This window comes from Hyla sarda, chromosome 12 (genome assembly GCF_029499605.1).
Source record: "Hyla sarda isolate aHylSar1 chromosome 12, aHylSar1.hap1, whole genome shotgun sequence".
NCBI classification, from domain to species: domain Eukaryota; kingdom Metazoa; phylum Chordata; class Amphibia; order Anura; family Hylidae; genus Hyla; species Hyla sarda.
In genome coordinates this window covers 13,998,272-14,017,422 of record NC_079200.1, presented here as the reverse complement: position 1 = coordinate 14,017,422, position 19,151 = coordinate 13,998,272, and the positions used below count along the sequence as shown (strand labels likewise).

The 19,151-nt window shown below is 47.1% G+C and overlaps 2 protein-coding genes across 3 annotated transcripts in view; one reads left to right on the top strand and one right to left on the bottom strand.

Moving 5' to 3' along the window:
• Positions 1–226, bottom strand: part of DUSP3 (dual specificity phosphatase 3) — a 90,869-nt gene extending 90,643 nt beyond the window's left edge. Inside the window, exon 1 of the mRNA XM_056548701.1 lies at positions 33–226. Within this exon, the coding sequence (XP_056404676.1) occupies positions 33–154 (122 nt within the window). The 5' untranslated portion in view covers positions 155–226. The remainder of the gene's footprint in view (positions 1–32) is intronic.
• Positions 1–19,151, top strand: part of CFAP97D1 (CFAP97 domain containing 1) — a 106,144-nt gene that overhangs the window by 4,150 nt on the left and 82,843 nt on the right. Inside the window, exon 1 of one of the 2 annotated variants that reach the window (XM_056548696.1) lies at positions 1,247–1,345. The exons of the other annotated variant lie outside the window; for it this stretch is intronic. Within the exon in view, the coding sequence (XP_056404671.1) occupies positions 1,258–1,345 (88 nt within the window). The 5' untranslated portion in view covers positions 1,247–1,257. Of the gene's footprint in view, positions 1–1,246; positions 1,346–19,151 lie in introns of those variants that run through there. 2 annotated transcript variants of the gene reach the window in all.

Genomic DNA, 19,151 nt, shown 5'->3' with positions numbered 1-19,151 from the left:
GGATCCCCCCGCGTCGGGCGGCAGCTACTTACGCGTTTCCCACGTAGATCCGGGGGAAGACCTCGTTGAAGTGCTGGGAGGGGAGGCTGTAGAAGCCGCCATCGTTAGCCAGGAGCTCGTTGAGAGCCTGAACCGAGATCTCATAGTCCGACATCCCCGCGGCCTGTGACACCCGAGCCGGGCGGCCTGCTGCTGCCTGTGACCCGCCCTCCTCGTCCTCGCCGCGGGTAGGCGGATCGGTGTGTGTGCCCGCTGTCCTCCGCCCGAGCCGTCACTGGCTGGGGGTGTATGCAGAGCCCTGACCGGGGCGTCCTCCTCCCGGCTGTCACCCGGTCATACATCACTCAGGGCAGTGTTTCCCCAACCAGGGGGCCTCCAGCTGTTGCAAAACTACAACTCCCAGCATTTTAATTTGGCTTTCTAGGCATGCTGGGAGTTGTAGTTCTGCTAAAGCTGTAGATTCACACCAGGTCTGTAGACTTAAATAAGAATTTTCGCCCCCTATATCAGTGTTTCCCAACCAGGGTGCCTCCAGCTGTTGCAAAACTACAACTCCCAGCATTTGGAGTTGGCTTTCTAGGCATGCTGGGAGTTGTAGTTCTGCTAAAGCTATAGATTCACACCAGGTCTGTAGACTTAAATAAGAATTTTCACCCCCTATATCAGTGTTTCCCAACCAGGGTGCCTCCAGCTGTTGCAAAACTACAACTCCCAGCATGCCCAGACAGCCTTCGGCTGTCTGGGCATGCTGGGAGTTGTAGTTTTGCTACAGCTGGAGGCACCCTGTGACAGGGGCCTAACTATGGGGGTATTGTGACAGAGGGGCCTAACTATGGGGGTATTGTGACAGAGGGGCCCAACTATGGGGGTATCGTGACAGAGGGGCCTAACTATGGGGGTATTGTGGCAGAGGGGCCTAAATAAAAGCGTATTGTGACAGAGGAGCCTAACTATGGGGGTATTGTGACAGAGGGTCTTAACTATGGGGGTATTGTGACAGAGGAGCCTAACTATGGGGGTATTGTGACAGAGGAGCCTAACTATGGGGGTATTGTGACAGAGGGTCTTAACTATGGGGCTATTGTGACAGAGGGGCCTAAATATAAGGGTATTGTGACAATGGGGGGACCTACCGACTCCTCCCCAACCCACTTATCTACCCACTCTACTGTGTGGGACACCAAGAGGGGCATTATTACAGTTTGGGGCTGGGAATGTGCAGAGCCTTAATGTTTTTTTCTGGCAGGTTTTGCAGAGATGAGTCGTAGCTGGAAGAAGTCGCCACGGTGGTTTGGGGGCCAAATGGAGCAGAAAAGGGAAAGAGAACGATTCCGATCCAATTTCGGTAATGATGGGGGTTGTTGTTGCTGTTCACACAGCTGATTCCGTGCGGAACGTCTGCCTGGAAAACACAGGTGGACATTCCATGCATTTAAATGATCCGGTGGGCGCTAGGACCGCTCAGAAATGCGCAGTCTCATAGATGGCAATGTATTTCCGAGTAGAATCCGAGAAAGAATAGTCATGCTTAGGCCCCTTTGCTGGGATCAGGATTTCTGTTCCGCCTTGTGCACAGTGCAGAAGAATTTCATTGAAATATCCAAGCAGAAAATTAACTCGGAAATTCCACCTTATGAACAGAGCCAAAGTATTTCTCTTTCTGCATTGGTGGGCGTGGTTAGGGTTGGAGTGGGGGTGGGGGGGGGGGGTTGTCCCTCTTCGCTCTCATCAAAAGTTGGTTGCTTGTCCATTAAGGATGACGGCCTTGTCTTGGTAGGTTTGTGGTAGTTCCACATTCTTTCCATTTCCCGATGATGGATTTTATGATGCTTCGTGAGTTATTCAAAGCTTGAGATAGTGATTTATAACCTAGCCCTGCTTTGTACCCCTCCACAAATGAATCGCTGACCTGTTTGGTGAGCTCCTTGGTCTTCATGCTCCATAACAAGCTCCGAGGCCTTCACAGAACTGGACTCATCGCTGAAGACGGACATCAGCGATCAATGCTAATTACAGCACCTAAAAATGAGAAAGGGGAGGGGCAGTGACCGTGACGTCTAGTTGCGGAATACCCCTTTAACTTTTTTTTAAATCAATGTACCAGAAAGTTAAACACATTTGTAAATTACTTCTATGTTAAAATCTTAATCCTTCCAGTACTTATCAGCTACTGTATGCTCCACAGGAAGTACTTTTCTTTTTGGATTTCCTTTCTGTCTGACCACAGTGCTCTCTGCTGACACCTCTGTCCATTTTAGGAACTGTCCAGAGCAGCATAGGTTTGCTATGGGGATTTGCTCCTGCTCTGGACAGTTCCTAAAATGGACAGAGGTGTCAGCAGAGAGCACTGTGGTCAGACAGAAAGGAAATTCAAAAAGAAAAGAACTTCATGTGGAGCATACAGCAGCTGATAAGTACTGGAAGGATTAAGATTTTAAAATAGAAGTCATTTACAAATCCGTTTAACTTTCTGGCACCAGTTGATTTAAAAAAAATGTTTTCTAGGTGGAGTACCCCTTTAAAGGGGTACTCCACCCCTAGACATCACGGCCACTCCCCCTCAATGCAAGTCTACAGGAGGGGGCGTGATGGTGGTCACTCCCCCTCCCATAGACTTGCATTGAGGGGGCGTGACCGTGAAGTCACGAGCCTACGTCCCGCATTGCCAGTCATCCGGCACGAAGCGAAGTTAGCTCTGTGTATCAGATGTCTATCCTTTGGATAGGGAATAAGATGTCTAGGGGCAGAGTTCCCCTTTAATTTCTGCAGAATTTACTGAAGAATTGTCATGCAGAAATTCTGCTGTGTGATTATAGCCTGAAGGTGTGCCTGTGGAGGGGCTTAGAACCCCTACTTGAAGTCTATATATAATACCCTATTATATTAGAGATAAGTATAACATGGGACCTCTCTGCCGTTCTGTGTACGGACTTAACCCTTTCTAGCAGGTTTTCATGCCATTGTTCTAAAAGTTTAAAATTAGTCATGAAATCCACGAGAAACTTTAAAGGGGTACTCACCCTAGAAAACATTTTTTTTATTTATTAACTGGTGCCAGAAAGTTAAACAGATTTGTAAATTAATTATATTTTAAAATCTTAATCCTTCCAGTACTTATCAGCTGCTGTATGCTCCACAGGATGTTCTTTTCTTTTTGAATTTCCTTTCCGTCTGACCACAGTGCTCTCTGCCGACACCTCTGTCCATTTTAGGAACAGTCCAGAGTAGGAGCAAATCCCCATAGAAAACCTATCCTGCTCCGTACAGTTCCTAAAATGGACAGAGGTGTCAGCAGAGAGCAATGTGGTCAGACAGAAAGGAAATCCAAAAAGAAAAGAACTTCCTGTGGAGCATACAGCAGCTGATAAGTACTGGAAGGATTACAATTTTAACATAGAAGTAATTTACAAATTTGTTTAACTTTCTGGCACCAGTTGATTTAAAAAAAAAAAAAACATGTTTTCTAGGTGGAGTACCCCTTTTAAGGTGCGTTGAAAATTTCCTGCCAGCTTTGTGAGACCCCCTTGTGATCACACGTCTCGTGGCTCCGTTCTCAGAAGAGCTGGGGCGCGCTAATTCGACTGTGCATTTCTGACAAGTGTGATACTTATCTCTCCTCCAGTCATTCATGCTCAACCAATGAGAAGAAATAAAACTGGGCCAATTATAGGATATTGTTTCCATCTTACGTTCTATGCCCACAACTTACCCCTCCTCTGGCATTCATCCCTGATCTCAATGTATTTGTTGTATATATTAAAGAGGAACTAGCCAGTGCAGCCTTGAAAATAAGGGGGACATATTTAAAGGGGTACTCCACTGCTAGACATCTTTTGCCCTATCCAAATGATAGGGGATAAGATGTTTCATCGTGGGGGGGTCCTACTGCTGGGGCCCCCCGCAATCTCTCGCAGCACCCATTGTTCCCGGGTTGCTGCGGCAGTGGTCGTGATTTCACGACCATGTCCCCTCGTGACACCACAGCCATGCCCCCTCCCCATTCATGTCTATGGGAGGGGGCGTGTCTTACGACATGCCCCCTCCCATAGACATGAATGGAGGGGGCATGGCTGTGATGTCACAATCACTGGCTCCGAGCTTTAGAAACAAAGGTCCAGATTTATCAAAGAATGTCTACGGTAGAGCTATTTTCCCAGGTTTATTTGGGTGGTGGGTTTGACTAGCGTGCATCTTATTTATAAAGAAGGTGCAGCAGGATGATGAATTTTGCGCAGCTCTGCGGTGGTGGGAAAAGCTCTACCTCATACACTTGTGAGGGAGGGGAGTAGACACTTTCCCGGGTCCAGAATTTGGCAGGTTAGGGGTTTTTACTTACTTTCACAGAGCTGCCTGGACATTTTTACTTGCATTTTAGACGCTACTGTGGCATCGGGGTGTTGCAATGGTGAATGAAGGGTCTAGTGGTATTAACCCTTACTCGTCGTGACGCCAGGGTGTGGTTTGCTTAGTATTGGAGGTCCTGCCACCAACCGGCCCACAAACGGCAGGGATAATAAACGGAATGTCCACAGCAGATTTTATGAGATAACTGGAAACTTTTACGTGAACTTTTATGCAAACAGTCTTTACAAGTATACAGTGTCTTCGAGGCAACCGGGATGCAGATTCCTCACAGGCTTTGCTGGGACGGATAGTCTTTAGCTTTAAGCAGGCCACTGTGCTACTAATTAGAAGATTTGAGTGGAATAGTAGTCACCCAGGATTTGTAGGTTGAGCTTTATAACTCACGGTTTTAGTGGTTGCTGGTTCTTTAGGCTTTGGCCTAGTTGAGATGAATGAAGATATGCTGATTGTGCTTGCTTGATAGTCCGGAACAAAAAGAGTGCAGGAACCAAGAGAGAGAATTTACAGACTACAGCCCTTTATATATTAAGGGGGCTGGACTAATACCATTGGTTGCAAAGCCTGTAAGTCCTGAACCCAGAGAACTCTGGGTACATCACATGACATTAACACATGACTCCTGAAGGTCCTAAATATCTAGACAACCATTATAATATATCATGTGATCTGGCTATGTCCTATACATTTCTATACGATACAAAGATATATTTATATGAGGCGACCAAGGGAAAAGCCCTGCAGGAGAGCCCTGTGGAATGGAGGGACTCTAGCTGAGGGGACTTTAGACAGGGACAGGACCAGGTCCTGCACCGGGACACCACACTACAATCAAATTTGATTGCGGTGTCTAAGTGGTTAAAGCCGGGCATCACCGTGATCGGCGATGTCTGGCATTAGAGATGGGTCCTGGTGGCAGATAGCGGCCAGGACCACCCAGCTATGACCCGCACTCAGCTCCTGAGCACGTGTCATAGAAGGGGAGTGGGACGCTGTCGTCCACAAGAGGTTAAAGGATGAAGATAGAAGTGATTATCACGCCTACTGGTAGATGGGGTAGCTTTGCGCCTAAAAAAAAAGTACCTTTGCGCACAAAATAGCGACTTTTGACAAAAGTCGCAAATGATAAATACGTGACCACTTCATGGGCATAAAGGAAAAGATCTACGGGTAGGAAAAAAAAGAGTGAAACTGTCTATATAAAAAGACGCATAAAAGTCACTAAATATGCTGCTTGCGCCTGAACTGCGCCTGAACATAGAAAAAAAAAATGCTCTAAAAGCCGTGATAAATCTCCCCCCCCCCCCCCCCCAAAATGTTCAGAACGCTGGAGCACCGGAGTACCCCTTTAATGCCTTATGGGTCCAAATGATGCTGTTTCGTGGCAGCTTTTTATTGCAATCTTTGGAATTGGTGTTTCTTTTCATGGTAGTTCAACTACACGTGAAGTCAATATGGTGGTTCCTAAGGTGCCCATGACCATTATAGCTTTGGGCCCAGACCCCTCTCTATCTACCTTTTCTACGGCTGTGTTCACACATAGCGGCTAATTAGCAGTTCAGCAAACAATTACTGCAAATTGTTACAGTGATTTTGGTAACTTGCAGCTCCAATGAATGCGGTAATACGTTGTGGTACACTCATTAGCCATAACGTGTGAACACAGACTAAAGCTGGCCATATATTAGAGATGGACGTTTTCTGAACATCTTGTCGTTCATGGTTGGCTCGTGAAGGCTGTCATGGTAAACGGTAATGTCATAAGTCAAAACGACAACTCAGCCAGAGCGACTAATCAATTTCTGCCATGGTTTGTGGCCTAGCCTAGGCTTTCATTGATGCTAGGCTTTCTTTACACATTTTTTTATGTGTCTAGCTTCTGTATTTGGCTCACAAATTCCTCCGTTCTGCTCCTCACTCATTATGACATCCCCTGCTCAGGAAGGGGTGTTTCCAAGGCAAGCACTGACCCCCCCCCCCCCCCTCACTCACCATGCATTCACTTCCTCCCTGAGTCTGCTGTGCTGGGACTCTTCATCCAATCACTGCAGGCTGCTCTGTAATCCCATTCTCTCTGTTTTCATGCTGCAGTCTGATAGGACAGGAGTGAGCACAGAGGAGTTCTAGTCCCGCCCTCGATTCCTGGACTTTTGGGTAGATTTATCAAAACCTGTGCAAAGGAAAAGTTGCCTATAGCAACCAATAAGATCCCTTCTTTCATTTTCAGAGGCCTTGTTAAAAATGAAAGAAGCGATCTGATTGGTTGCTATGGGCAACTTTTCCTCTGCACAGGTTTTGATAGATCTCCCTCTTTGTCCCTGCCTGTGCTTCAGCTGGGACAAAAATGATGCTGCAGCTGGACAGGATTATGTTCTGGATGGTATGGGGACCCCTAGTGGTCTGTTTTTTTTTTTATAAACCATGATGTCTATAAAAAGGAGAACATTTTTTAAAGAAGTTGATTAGAAAGGTTAATGTTTTGCCAAGATGCATGACATATAAAACGTTTTTGAATCTGACAGCGTCCATGTAACTACTGCAGCCAACAACAAACAACCAAAAAAAATCTAATACGGCAAATCAAATTTTCTACATGTACTGTGATAGCTAGACCCATAGGCTATGTTCCCACCTCGGAATTTCTGGAAATTCCGCTGCAGCAGAGTCCCATTGAATTCAACGGGATTCTGCTGCACTGTGCACATGGCAGAATTTTCATGCCAGATGTTTCCGTCATGGAAATTCTGAATTCCACCAGGTGCCACTGGTTTTCACCAGAGCCCGGACTTGCAGTGGCAAACGAGACACAGGTCTCTACCCCTGGCACGACTCGACCACACAGGCGGCTGAGGAGATGCAAGGCACAGGAGGGATAAGGCAACTCGTAGTCTGGATAGCAGAAGGTCAGGGCAGGCGGACCAGTAGCATAATCAGGAACGTAGCAGGAGGTCAGGGCAGGCGGCACAGGAGAGTAGTCAGGAACGTAGCAGGAGGTCAGTAGGCAGGCAACAAAGGAGCAAGGTCAGGTCACGGAACAAAGATGTCAGAAAACGACCAGGCAACTCACAGGAACGCTTTCTCTAAGGCACTAGGGCAACAAAGTTCCGGCAGGGGTATGTGGGAGGTGCAACGGATAATTACGGGCACACTGGCCCTTTAAATTTTAGAGCTCAAGTGCGTGCGCCCTAGGAGGCGGTGGAACGAGTGCTGGAGCTGAGAGAAAGCAGCAGAGGACAGAGGTGAGTGACGGGCAGGGATTTGCATGTGGGTGCGTCCCGCGATACGAATCTCAGCCCCGCTGGCTGGGGAAGAGAAGGGGACAATGCGCTCACGGCCAGAGTGAGTGGGCGGAGCACGAGTTTTAACACAAATCACTACTGAGACCACATTTAGAATATTGTGCTCAATTTTGGGCACCTGTATATTAATAGGACATGGCTGAACTGGACCAAGATGAATGGTATGGGGGGGGGGGGGGGGGGGGGATTACAGGGCCAGGACAGGTTATCACCTGGAGAAAAGACGTCTTAGGGGATCTGATCACAATGTACAAATATATGAATTGACAGTACAGAGATCTTTATATATATCCAGGAAAAAACTTTTTATATATATCAACTGGCTCCAGAAAGATAAACAGATTTGTAAATTACTTCTATTAAAAAAAATCTTAATCCTTTTAGTACTTATGAGCTGCTGAAGTTGAGTTGTTCTTTTCTGTCTACGTGCTCTCTCATGATACCTGTCTCGGGAACCACCCAGTTTGGAAGCAAATCCCCATAGCAAACCTCTTCTACTCTGTGCAGTTCCTGAGACAAGCAGAGGTGTTAGCAGAGAGCACTGTTGCCAGACAGAAAAGAACAGCTCAACTTCAGTAGCTGATAATTATTGGAAGGATTAAGATTTTTTTTAATAGAAGTAAATTACAAATCTGTTTAAAAAAAGTTTTTTCCTGGAATGCCCCTTTATCTTGATTTTTTTTATATATCAACTGGCTCCAAAAAGTTAAACAGATTTGTAAATTACTTCAATTAAAAAATCTTAATCCTTTCAGTACTTATGCGCTACTGATGTTAAGGTTGTTCTTTTCTGTCTAAGGGCCCCCAGTTTAGAAGCAAATCCCCATAGCAAACCTCTTCTAAACTGGTCGGTTCCCAAGACACGTGTCATCAGAGATTACTTAGACAGAAAAGAACAACCTTAACTTCAGAAGCTCGGAAGTACTGAAAGGATTAAGATTTTTTAATAGAAGTAATTTACAAATCTGCTTAACTTTTTGGAACCAGTTGATATATATATATATATATATATATACGTTTTTTCTTGGATAACCCCTTTAAGTCCTATTGACTTAATTAGGATTCCAACACAGAATTCCGCAAACATATAAGACTGATCTTATATTTCTTTGGAAATGTGAATGCGAAATCCTACTAAAATCAATAGGCATTAAAATATGGCAGAATTCTTCCTGCCGAATTCCACTGTGTGAACATACCCTAAATCAGCCTTGTTTCCGGCCATCCAAGATCTCTATGATCACCTCTAAAGACTGGAAAAACTCAAAAGTAAATAAACTAGTAGTTTCCACTTGTTTTTTTTTTTTTCGGGCAGTTTTTGGAAAACTGCCAGTGCAGTTTTTGAGCCAAAGTCAGAAGTGGATACATAAGGGTGGAGAAGTGTAAGTCCTTCCTTTATATGTCCTATTCCTTTTGAATGCACTTTTGGCTCAAAACTGCAGTGGCAGACATCCAAAAACTGCCAGAAAAAAACCAAGTGGAAACTTAGCCTTAAAGGGGTACTCCACTTTAAAAACATGTTTTTTTTAAATCAACTGGTGCCAGAAAGTTAAACAGATTTGTAAATTACTTCTATTAAAACATCCCAATCCTTCCAGTACTTATCATCTGCTGTATACTACAGAAGAAGTGCTTTTCTTTTTGAATTCCGTTTGTTCTGACCACAGTGCTCTCTGCTGACACCTCTGCCCATGTCAAGGACTGTCAGTGTGGAACAATCCCCATAGTAAACCTCTCCTGCTCTGGACAGTTCCTTACATGGACAGAGGTGTCAGCAGAGAGCACTGTGGTCAGACCAAAAAGAAATTCAAAAAGAAAAGAACTTCCTGTGGATCATACAGCAGCTGATAAGTACTGGAAGGATTAAGATTTTTTTAAATAGAAGTAATTTAAAAATCTGTTTCACTTTCTGGCACCAGTTGATTTAAAAAAAATGTTTTTCAACCAGAGTACCCCTTTAAGGATAGAGCTACAAAGCTGGGCGTTCCCAAGCCTCAAGTGCACACTGACGTCAAACCCACCTCATAAATATGCATTTCCCTCCTTCTGCCTCCTTTCCCGGAGTACTGTGTAGGCACCACTTCCAGGGGTATGCAGTATTCTAGGGGAAAAGGGCAGAAGGTTATGAATATTCATGAGGTGGGCCGGACTGAAGAGGCAGGGGGCTTGACATCAGTGTGCACTTGGGGTCTGGAAACACCCTGCGTGCACCAAACCTGCTTATTAGCATGTATGGGAAGGCGGGGATACCGGACCAATAGAGCTCAGAGAGGTAAGTACCATTGTTATCTGTGTCACCCGCACTACAAGCCTGTGCCAGCAGGTAAGTGCGGGTGATACTGATGACAGATTCCCTTTAAATGAGCATTCTGGGCAAAACGGATACTCTGTCAGAAGTCTGATTGTGGGGGTCCGGCCACAGGGACCCCTAACGTTCTCCGTGTAGACAACCGGGGGGTTAGGGAGGCCATGGTCGTGACGTCACGCCCCATGGTGATGTCATGCCACATCCCCTCCAATCATATCCATAGACATGAATGGATGTGGCGTGACATCATGAGTGGGCATAGCATGGGGTAATGTTCAGAACGTCAGGTTTCTGCACAGAGATCGCGGAGGGTCCAAGCGGCGGGACCCCCGGGATAAGATGTCTAGCAATGGAGTACCCCTTTAGGGCACATTCAGACAAGCGGATTTACAGTGTATTTTACGCTGCGTATCGGCCGCTGAAGGACCTCTGTATGGTGCCTCTACATGTGCCTGCTCGGAGCGGCAATACGCCGCTACCTGCAGACACACTGAAGTGATGTGCGAGTCGCCGCACATACGCAGTGTACTTGCGCACATCGTGGCCGCTCCTCCTGCGCTATGAGCTAGGCCGAGAGCTGCCGCGATGTGCGAGAATACACGGCCACTCACACATCGCGGTGTGTCTGCTGGTAGTGGCGTATTGCGCTCCGAGCAGGCACATGTAGAGGCAGCATACAGAGGTCCTTCAGCGGCGGATCCATGCTGTAAATCCGCTTGTCTGAACATACCCTTAAAGGGGTATTCCAGGAAAAAACTTTTTTATATATATCAACTGGCTCCAGAAAGTTAAACAGATTTGTAAATGACTTCTATTAAAAAATCTTAATCCTTTCAGTACTTATGAGCTTCTGAAGTTAAGGTTGTTCTTTTCTGTCTAAGTGCTCTCTGATGACACGTGTCTCGGGAAACGCCCAGTTTAGAAGAGGTTTGCTATGGGGATTTGCTGGGCGGTTCCCAAGACACGTGTCATCAGAGAGCACTTAGACAGAAAAGAACAACCTTAACTTCAGAAGCTCATAAGTACTGAAAGGATTAAGATTTTTTAATAGAAGTAATTTACAAATCTATTTAACTTTCTGGAGCCAGTTGATATATATCAAAAAGTTTTTTCCTGGATAACCCCTTTAAGGTCCTGAAAGTGGTATAGACCCTTGATTCGTGCATCCCTGAATAATCTTGTTCCCCTTTACTTTGGTGTAAACAGATAACGTTGCCTTCCCCTTTAAAGGAGATATCAAGTGCTGAAAAACGTATCCCCTGTCCTAAGACCGCTGGAGCCCCCGTGATCCCCTGTACGCGGGAAGGGAGTGTGTTGACCACCACACGAAGCGGCGGCTGACACGCCCCCCTCAATACAACTCTATGGCAGTGCAGGAGCGCTGCCTTCGACAATCTCCGGCTCTGCCATAGCGCAGTACTGAGGGGGGTTTTGTTTATCATGGCATACAGGAAGCTGGCACCTCTCTGTTTCCAAATCACTGCTTTCCATTGTGTGTGCCCTGTGAATGCTGCGCAGGAGTAAAGTTATTATAGATAATAAAATAAAGCGGAGGAATTGAAGGTAACAGCATATGGCAGAAGGATCTTGCTAGAACATTTCTGGAAACATTTTAGCAGTACTGCAGTTTGTGCTGTTTTTTTGGCTTTTGCTGCACTGTGATGTCTCAACAATAGCAGCAGCTGAAGAGGAGCTAAAAATGATAAATATATACACACCCTCAGGGCCGGCTCTGCCTATAGGCAAAAATGGCAGACGCCTGGAGCGCCCTCTTGATGGGGGAGGTATATTACAGTGTGTCACCCCAGTAGTGGTGGGAATGTCAATGGGTGAAGTCAAGGGGGCGGCAAAATTAGCTTTTGCCTAGGGTGGCAAAACTCCTTGCACCAGCCCCGCACACACACTGTGACCTCTGCCATTACCACTGACTAATGACTGACTAATACAACTATATCCTTCTGTATCCTATATCTATACTGAATTACCAGAGACCAATATTCTCAAATACAGTGACCAAACAGAAGTAGATGCCAGCTGTACACGAGCGCCCTGCAGGCCATATATATTACAGCTACACGCAGTGACTCTCAGGAGACGTCTTCTCTGATCGAGTCGTTCACTTTTCTTTTCTTCTCGGGCATCATGAAGATTTCTCTCAGCCAAATGTTGTCAAACATTTCAGACTCCTCGTTTCAGCACAATCCTTATCTCTATACAAACTTCCCATGTGTATTGCCCCACACAGTAATAGTGCCTACTTTGTGCCCTCATGTAGTAGAAGGCCCCTTACACTGCCCCCATATAGTAGGCCCCCTTACATTCCCCAATATATTAGGCCCCTTACACTGCCCCCATATAGTAGGCCCCCTTACATTCCCCAATATATTAGGCCCCCATATAGTAGGCCACCTTACATTCCCCAATATATTAGGCCCCCATATAGTAGGCCACCTTACATTCCCCAATATATTAGGCCCCCATATAGTAGGCCCCCTTACATTCCCCAATATATTAGGCCCCCATATAGTAGGCCACCTTACATTCCCCAATATATTAGGCCCCCATATAGTAGGCCGCTTACATTGGCCCCAAATATAGAAGGCCCACTTGTATACATTCCCCCCCAATATCAGGTCTCCTCACTTTGCCCCCCCCCATATAGAAGGCCTTCTTATATACATTGCCCCCCCCCATATAGAAGGCCTTCTTATATACATTGCCCCCATATAGTAGGCCCCCTCCACATACATGGCCCCCATATAGCAGGCATACATTGTGTGGTGAGCCACGGGGTGTGAGGTGAGGTGTAGGGGCAGATGGTGTTAACCCCTTTGTGTTCGTGACGCCAGTAACCACCCGAAGGTAATCCCGTTAGTCCTAGGTTAGGCAGGGGTAAATAATAGTCCAAGGGCACGTTAAGGTTACCGGTAGCTTTTACTGAGGTTGAATAGGTCTAACAGTCTTTATAGGGTAGTAAAGTTCCCAGAGAGATGACCAGTAACACAGGGGACCTCGCAGCTTGCTGGGACTTGCAGTGACTCGACAGACTCTAGCACAGCCACACTGACTATAACTGACTTGATTTGACTGTAGGTAGTGACAGCAGACAGAGATGACTTACTGACTTGTGGCTGTAATTTAGGCTTGAGGCCTCCAGATGTGCTGGACACTGACCCTGAGACGTCTGGACTGGACATGACCTCAAGATCTAAGAGCGTGAAAGAAAAGAGATTGTAATACCTCCCCCTCTTATAAAGGGGGGCTGAACAAGGAGCCTATAGGCTAGCTGCGGGTTATCTGGTCACCCGGTGCCCTCTGGGTAACAAAAAATATGACTTAAACATGTGACAACCCTTATCATGTGACTAACACCCATGTGACCATATCAAAGGTCCTTCGCCCTTAGTACATAACTTATACACATTGGGGGAGATTTATCAAAACCTGTGCAGAGGAAGAGTGGTGCAGTTGCCCATAGCAACCAATCAGATTGCTTCTTTCATTTTCCACAGGCCTCTTTAGAGGCCTGTGGAAAATGAAAGAAGCAATCTGATTGGTTGCTATGGGCAGCTGCACCACTCTTCCTCTGCACAGGCTTTGATAAATCTCCCCCATTGGGTAAGATTTATCAAAACCCGTCCAGAGGAAAAGTGGCCCAGTTGCCCATAGCAACCATTCAGATCGCTTCTTTCATTTATAACAAGGCCTGTGCAAAATGAAAGCAGCGATCTGATTGGTTGCTATGGGCAACTGGGCCACTTTTCCTTTGCACAGGTTTTGATAAATCTCCTCCATTATGGGGGAACACTGCAGGAGAGCCCTGAGGACGTACAAGGACTCAACCTGACAGGACTGTAGGAGCATATCCCGTACTGGGACATCACAATTGCCTCTATAGCAGGCCCCATAAAAAAAAAAACACCACTCACGTCCCTGTCATTAGGAACATTAAGCTTTATCCTTTACTCATAAAAAGTTATATGGGGACATTTATCAACGTTGCTTTGGTTTTGCTCATGTGTGACATATTTATCAAACTATCACAGGGGGTTGATAAATTTTGCTCACATAAGCAAAAAAACAAGAAATAGCTTTTGAATACTATTTATTTAGCACACAAAAACCATTAAAGGGGTACTCCGCTGCTCAGCGTTTGGAACAAACTGTTCCAAATGCTGGAGCCGGCGCCGGGAGCTCTTGATGTCATAGCCCCACCTCCTCATGATGTCACACCCCGCCCCCTCATTGCAAGTCTATGGGAGGGGGCGTGTCAGGCCCCCTCCTATAGACTTGCATTTAGGGGACGGGGCTATGACGTCACGAGCTCCCGGCTCCAGCCTTCCGAACAGTTTGTTCCAAATGCTGAGCAGCGGAGTACCCCTTTAAATGACTTCAAAACAACACTTTGTAACACCACCTCCTCTGTGGCCTTTCTGCTCTAAAAGAGTTTTTTTTTTTTGCACCACCAATTTTACTTTGTAATGACATTAATAATTTCCAAGTAAGGAAGAAACAGGAGGCACAGTTCACTAGTAAAATGTGAATGTAGAGATGAGCGAACTTACAGTAAATTCGATTCGTCACGAACTTCTCGGCTCGGCAGTTGATGACTTTTCCTGCATAAATTAGTTCATCTTTCAGGTGCTCCCGTGGGCTGGAAAAGGTGGATACAGTCCTAGGAGACTCTTTCCTAGGAATGTATCCACCTTTTCCAGCCCACCGGAGCAACGGAAAGCTGAAGTAATTTATGCAGGAAAAGTCATCAACTGCCGAGCCGAGAAGTTCGTGACGAATCGAATTTACTGTAAGTTCGCTCATCTCTAATCAGAAGATGAAGCATGGAAAATGGCAGTAAAGAAGATGGGATGATCCCGCACTCACCGCGTCCATCGCTGGATCAAAGAAGGCACATGGAAGGAACGAGGGTGGAAAGGTAGACGGGGACTCAGAGGCAAACACTGGTAGCACTTCTTCCGGGCTGAAAAAGTGCTAATTAGCACAAAACCACCGGTGTTTGCCTCTGAGCCCCCGTCTACCTTTCCATCCTCGTTCCTTCCATGTGCCTTCTTTAACCCAGCGATGGACGCGGTGAGTGCGGGATCATCCCATCTTTTTTACTGACAAGATCTACAGCGAAACAAAAAAAAAAAATGTGTACCGTATTTTTCGCCCTATAGGACGCACCCAATTTTAAAGGTGCAAAATCTAGAAAAAAAAAGATTCTGCACCCAACAGTGGGCATGCTGGGAGTTGTAGTTTTGCAACATCTGGAGGTCCGCAGGTTGAAGACCACTGGATAGGAGGTAATACTCACGTGTCGTTGCCGCTCCGGACCCGTCACCGCTGCCCTGGATGTCGCTCCATCGCTGTCGCAGTGTCCCCGTGGTGTCCCCGTCGCTCCGGACGTCTTCTTCCACGGGATTCACGCTTTCCGTCGCCGTCATCACGACGCTACTCCCATTGGATGACGGGACGGCGTGTGCAACGATGTGATGACGTCGAAGGAGAGCGCCGTCATGCAGGGGATCCCGGCACGGAGCAGACACCGAGGAGGCAGGTACGTTCCCTCCCGGTGTCCTGTAAGCTGTTCGGGACACCGTGATTTCACCGCAACGGTCCCGAACAGCCCGACTGAGCAGCCGGATTAGTGTCACTTTCGCTTCAGACACGGCGGTCAGCTTTGATTGCTGCATCTGAAGGGTTAATACAGGGCATCACCGCGATCGGTGATGTCCTGTATTAACTGCGGGTCCCGGTCGTTGATGGCCGCAGGGACCGCTGCGATAGGTGTGTATTCGCCGTATAAGACGAAATTATAATATACCTTTTTCTCCTTCCCCTACTCCCAGTGAGGACATGCTGGGGGTTGTAGTTGCAATGGCTGGTAGTTGTGGGCAGGTGGCCGGGGAGAGGACCCCCCTGCTTATTACCAACACCCCCCTGCCAATTGCCAACGCAACGCTCCCCTCACCGCCGCCTATCTTTTCAACGTTGCAGCAGCCCCCTCTCCAGATCTCCCACCTGTCGGTTAGCCGGTGCAGGGGTACAACTCCCAGCATGCCCTGTGAGGACATGCTGGGAGTTGTAGTTACAACAGCTGGTAGTTATGGGCGGGTGGCCGGGGAGTGGAGCTGTCCGGCTGCAAGGAATATGAAACTACACTGTAACTTCATATTTCCCGGCCTGAGCTGTAATTGGCCGGTCGGTCTCAGACATTTACAGCTCAGGCCGGGAAATATGAAGTTACAGTGTAGTTTCACGTGATTTCGTGACACATGATTTCATATTTCCAGCAGGAGCTGTGGTCTCGGCTCTCCAAAGCAAATTTTGTAAGCCAGGTCATGACTTGCTTACATTTACGCTGCTTTGGAGGAGCAGGGCTCTGTACACCGAGGACAAGCAGGGCTCTGTACACCGAGGACAAGCAGGGCTCTGTACACCGAGGACAAGCAGGGCTCTGTACACTGAGGACAAGCAGGGCTCTGTACACTGAGGACAAGCAGGGCTCTGTACACTGAGGACAAGCAGGGGTTCTGTACACTGAGGACAAGCAGGGCTCTGTACACTGAGGACAAGCAGGGCTCTGTACACTGAGGACAAGCAGGGCTCTGTACACTGAGGACAAGCAGGAATCCGTACACTGAGGACAAGCAGGAATCCGTACACTGAGGACAAGCGGGGTTCTGTACACTGAGGACAAGCAGAGCTCTGTACACTGAGGACAAGCAGAGCTCTGTACACCGAGGACTAGCAGGGCTCTGTACACCGAGGACAAGCAGGGCTCTGTACACCGAGGACAAGCAGGGCTCTGTACACCGAGGACAAGCAGGGCTCTGTACACCGAGGACAAGCAGGGCTCTGTACACCGAGGACAAGCAGGGCTCTGTACACCGAGGACAAGCAGGGCTCTGTACACCGAGGACAAGCAGGGCTCTGTACACCGAGGACAAGCAGGGCTCTGTACACCGAGGACAAGCAGGGCTCTGTACACTGAGGACAAGCAGGGCTCTGTACACTGAGGACAAGCAGGGCTCTGTACACTGAGGACAAGCAGGGGTTCTGTACACCGAGGACAAGCAGGGGTTCTGTACACTGAGGACAAGCAGGGGTTCTGTACACTGAGGACAAGCAGGGGTTCTGTACACCGAGGACTAGCAGGGCTCTGTACACTGAGGACTAGCAGGGCTCTGTACACCGAGGACAAGCAGGGCTCTGTACACTGAGGACAAGCAGGGGTTCTGTACACTGAGGACAAGCAGGGTTCTGTACACTGAGGACAAGCAGAGCTCTGTACACTGAGGACAAGCAGAGCTCTGTACACTGAGGACAAGCGGGGCTCCGTACACTGAGGACAAGCGGGGTTCTGTACACTGAGGACAAGCAGGGCTCTGTACACTGAGGACAAGCAGAGCTCTGTACACTGAGGACAAGCAGAGCTCTGTACACCGAGGACAAGCAGAGCTCTGTACACCGAGGACAAGCAGGGCTCTGTACACTGAGGACAAGCAGGGCTCTGTACACTGAGGACAAGCAGGGCTCTGTACACTGAGGACAAGCAGGGCTCTGTACACTGAGGACAAGCCAGGAGCCTGCAGTTTTTGGACTCCTCACAGAGACACACAGACAATAGCTGCAGGGACAGAATTTTTTCCACACAAAAATATACACATTTTTAACCAATGTATATTAGAAAATATACAATAGAAATTATGATATTAGATACATTATATAAAAAGTTTTTGCTAAAGACGCGTACACTTTAATCTCTTATGCACTTCAGGATTAAAAATTTTTTTTGCACATTCGTTTTTCTCTCCTTGTCTTCTAATAGCCATATAGCTTTGTAATGACATCACTCATTTTTACGAAGGTCACTTACCGATCTGTGGAGGCTGCGTGCCATGGTGATCGGCAGGTGGTGATGTGCGGCTGGCTCCCTGGATCATAAAGAAGCCAGTGAGTTGCCTAGCAACATCTGGAGGGCTACGGTTTGAGACCACTATACAGCAGCAGCTGAAGGCCCCCTGTTTGGGAATCACTGGCGTAGAATACCCCTATGTCCACTCCTATGCAATCCCCAATTTAGTCATCAAATGCGCATGGCGCTCTCTCACTTCGGAGCCCTGTCGTATTTCAAGGAAACAGTTTAGGGCCACATGTGGGGTATCTCCGTACTTGGGAGAAATTGTGTTACAAATGTTGGGGGCTTTTTCTCCTTTTACCCCTTATGAAAAGGAAAAGTTGGGGCTAGACCAGCTTGTTAGTGTAAAAAAAATAAAAAAAAATTTACACTAACATGCTGGTGTTGCCCCATACTTTTTATTTTCACAAGCGTTAAAAGGAAAAAAAAGACCCCCAAAATTTTCAACGCAATTTCTCCTGAGTACAGAAATACCCCATATGTGGGCATAAAATGCTCGGCGGGGGCACAACAAGGCTCAGGAGTGAGAGCGCACTATGTACATTTGAAGCCTAAATTGGTGACTTGCACCAATTTGTAACACAATTTCTCCTGAGTACAGAAATACCCCATATTTGGGCGTAAAATGCTCTGCGGGCGTACAACAAGGCTCAGGAGTGAGAGCGCACTATGTACATTTGAAGCCTAAATTGGTGACTTGCACCAATTTGTAACACAATTTCTCCTGAGTACAGAAATACCCCATATGTGGGCGTAAAATGCTCTGCGGGCGTACAACAAGGCTCAGGAGTGAGAGTGCACTATGTACATTTGAGGCCTAAATTTGTGATTTGCACAGGGGGGGCTGATTTTACAGCGGTTCTGGCATAAACGCAAAAAAAGAAATACCTACATGTGACCCCATTTTGGAAACTACACCCCTCATGTAATGTAATAAGGGGTACAGTGAGCATTTACGCCCCACAGGTGTCTGACAGATTTTTAAAACAGTGGTCCGTGAAAATGAAAAATGTAATTTTTCATTTGCACAGCCCACTGTTCCAAAGATCTGTCAAATGCCAGTGGGGTGTAAATACTCACTGTACCCCTAACTAAATTCTGTGAGGGGTGTAGTTTCCAAAATGGGGTCACATGTGGGGGGGGGGGGGGGTCCACTGTTCTGGCACCACGGGGGGCTTTGTAAACGCACATGGCCCCTGACTGCCATTCCAAACAAATTCTGTCTCCAAAAGCTCAATGGCGCTCCTCCTCTTCTAAGCAT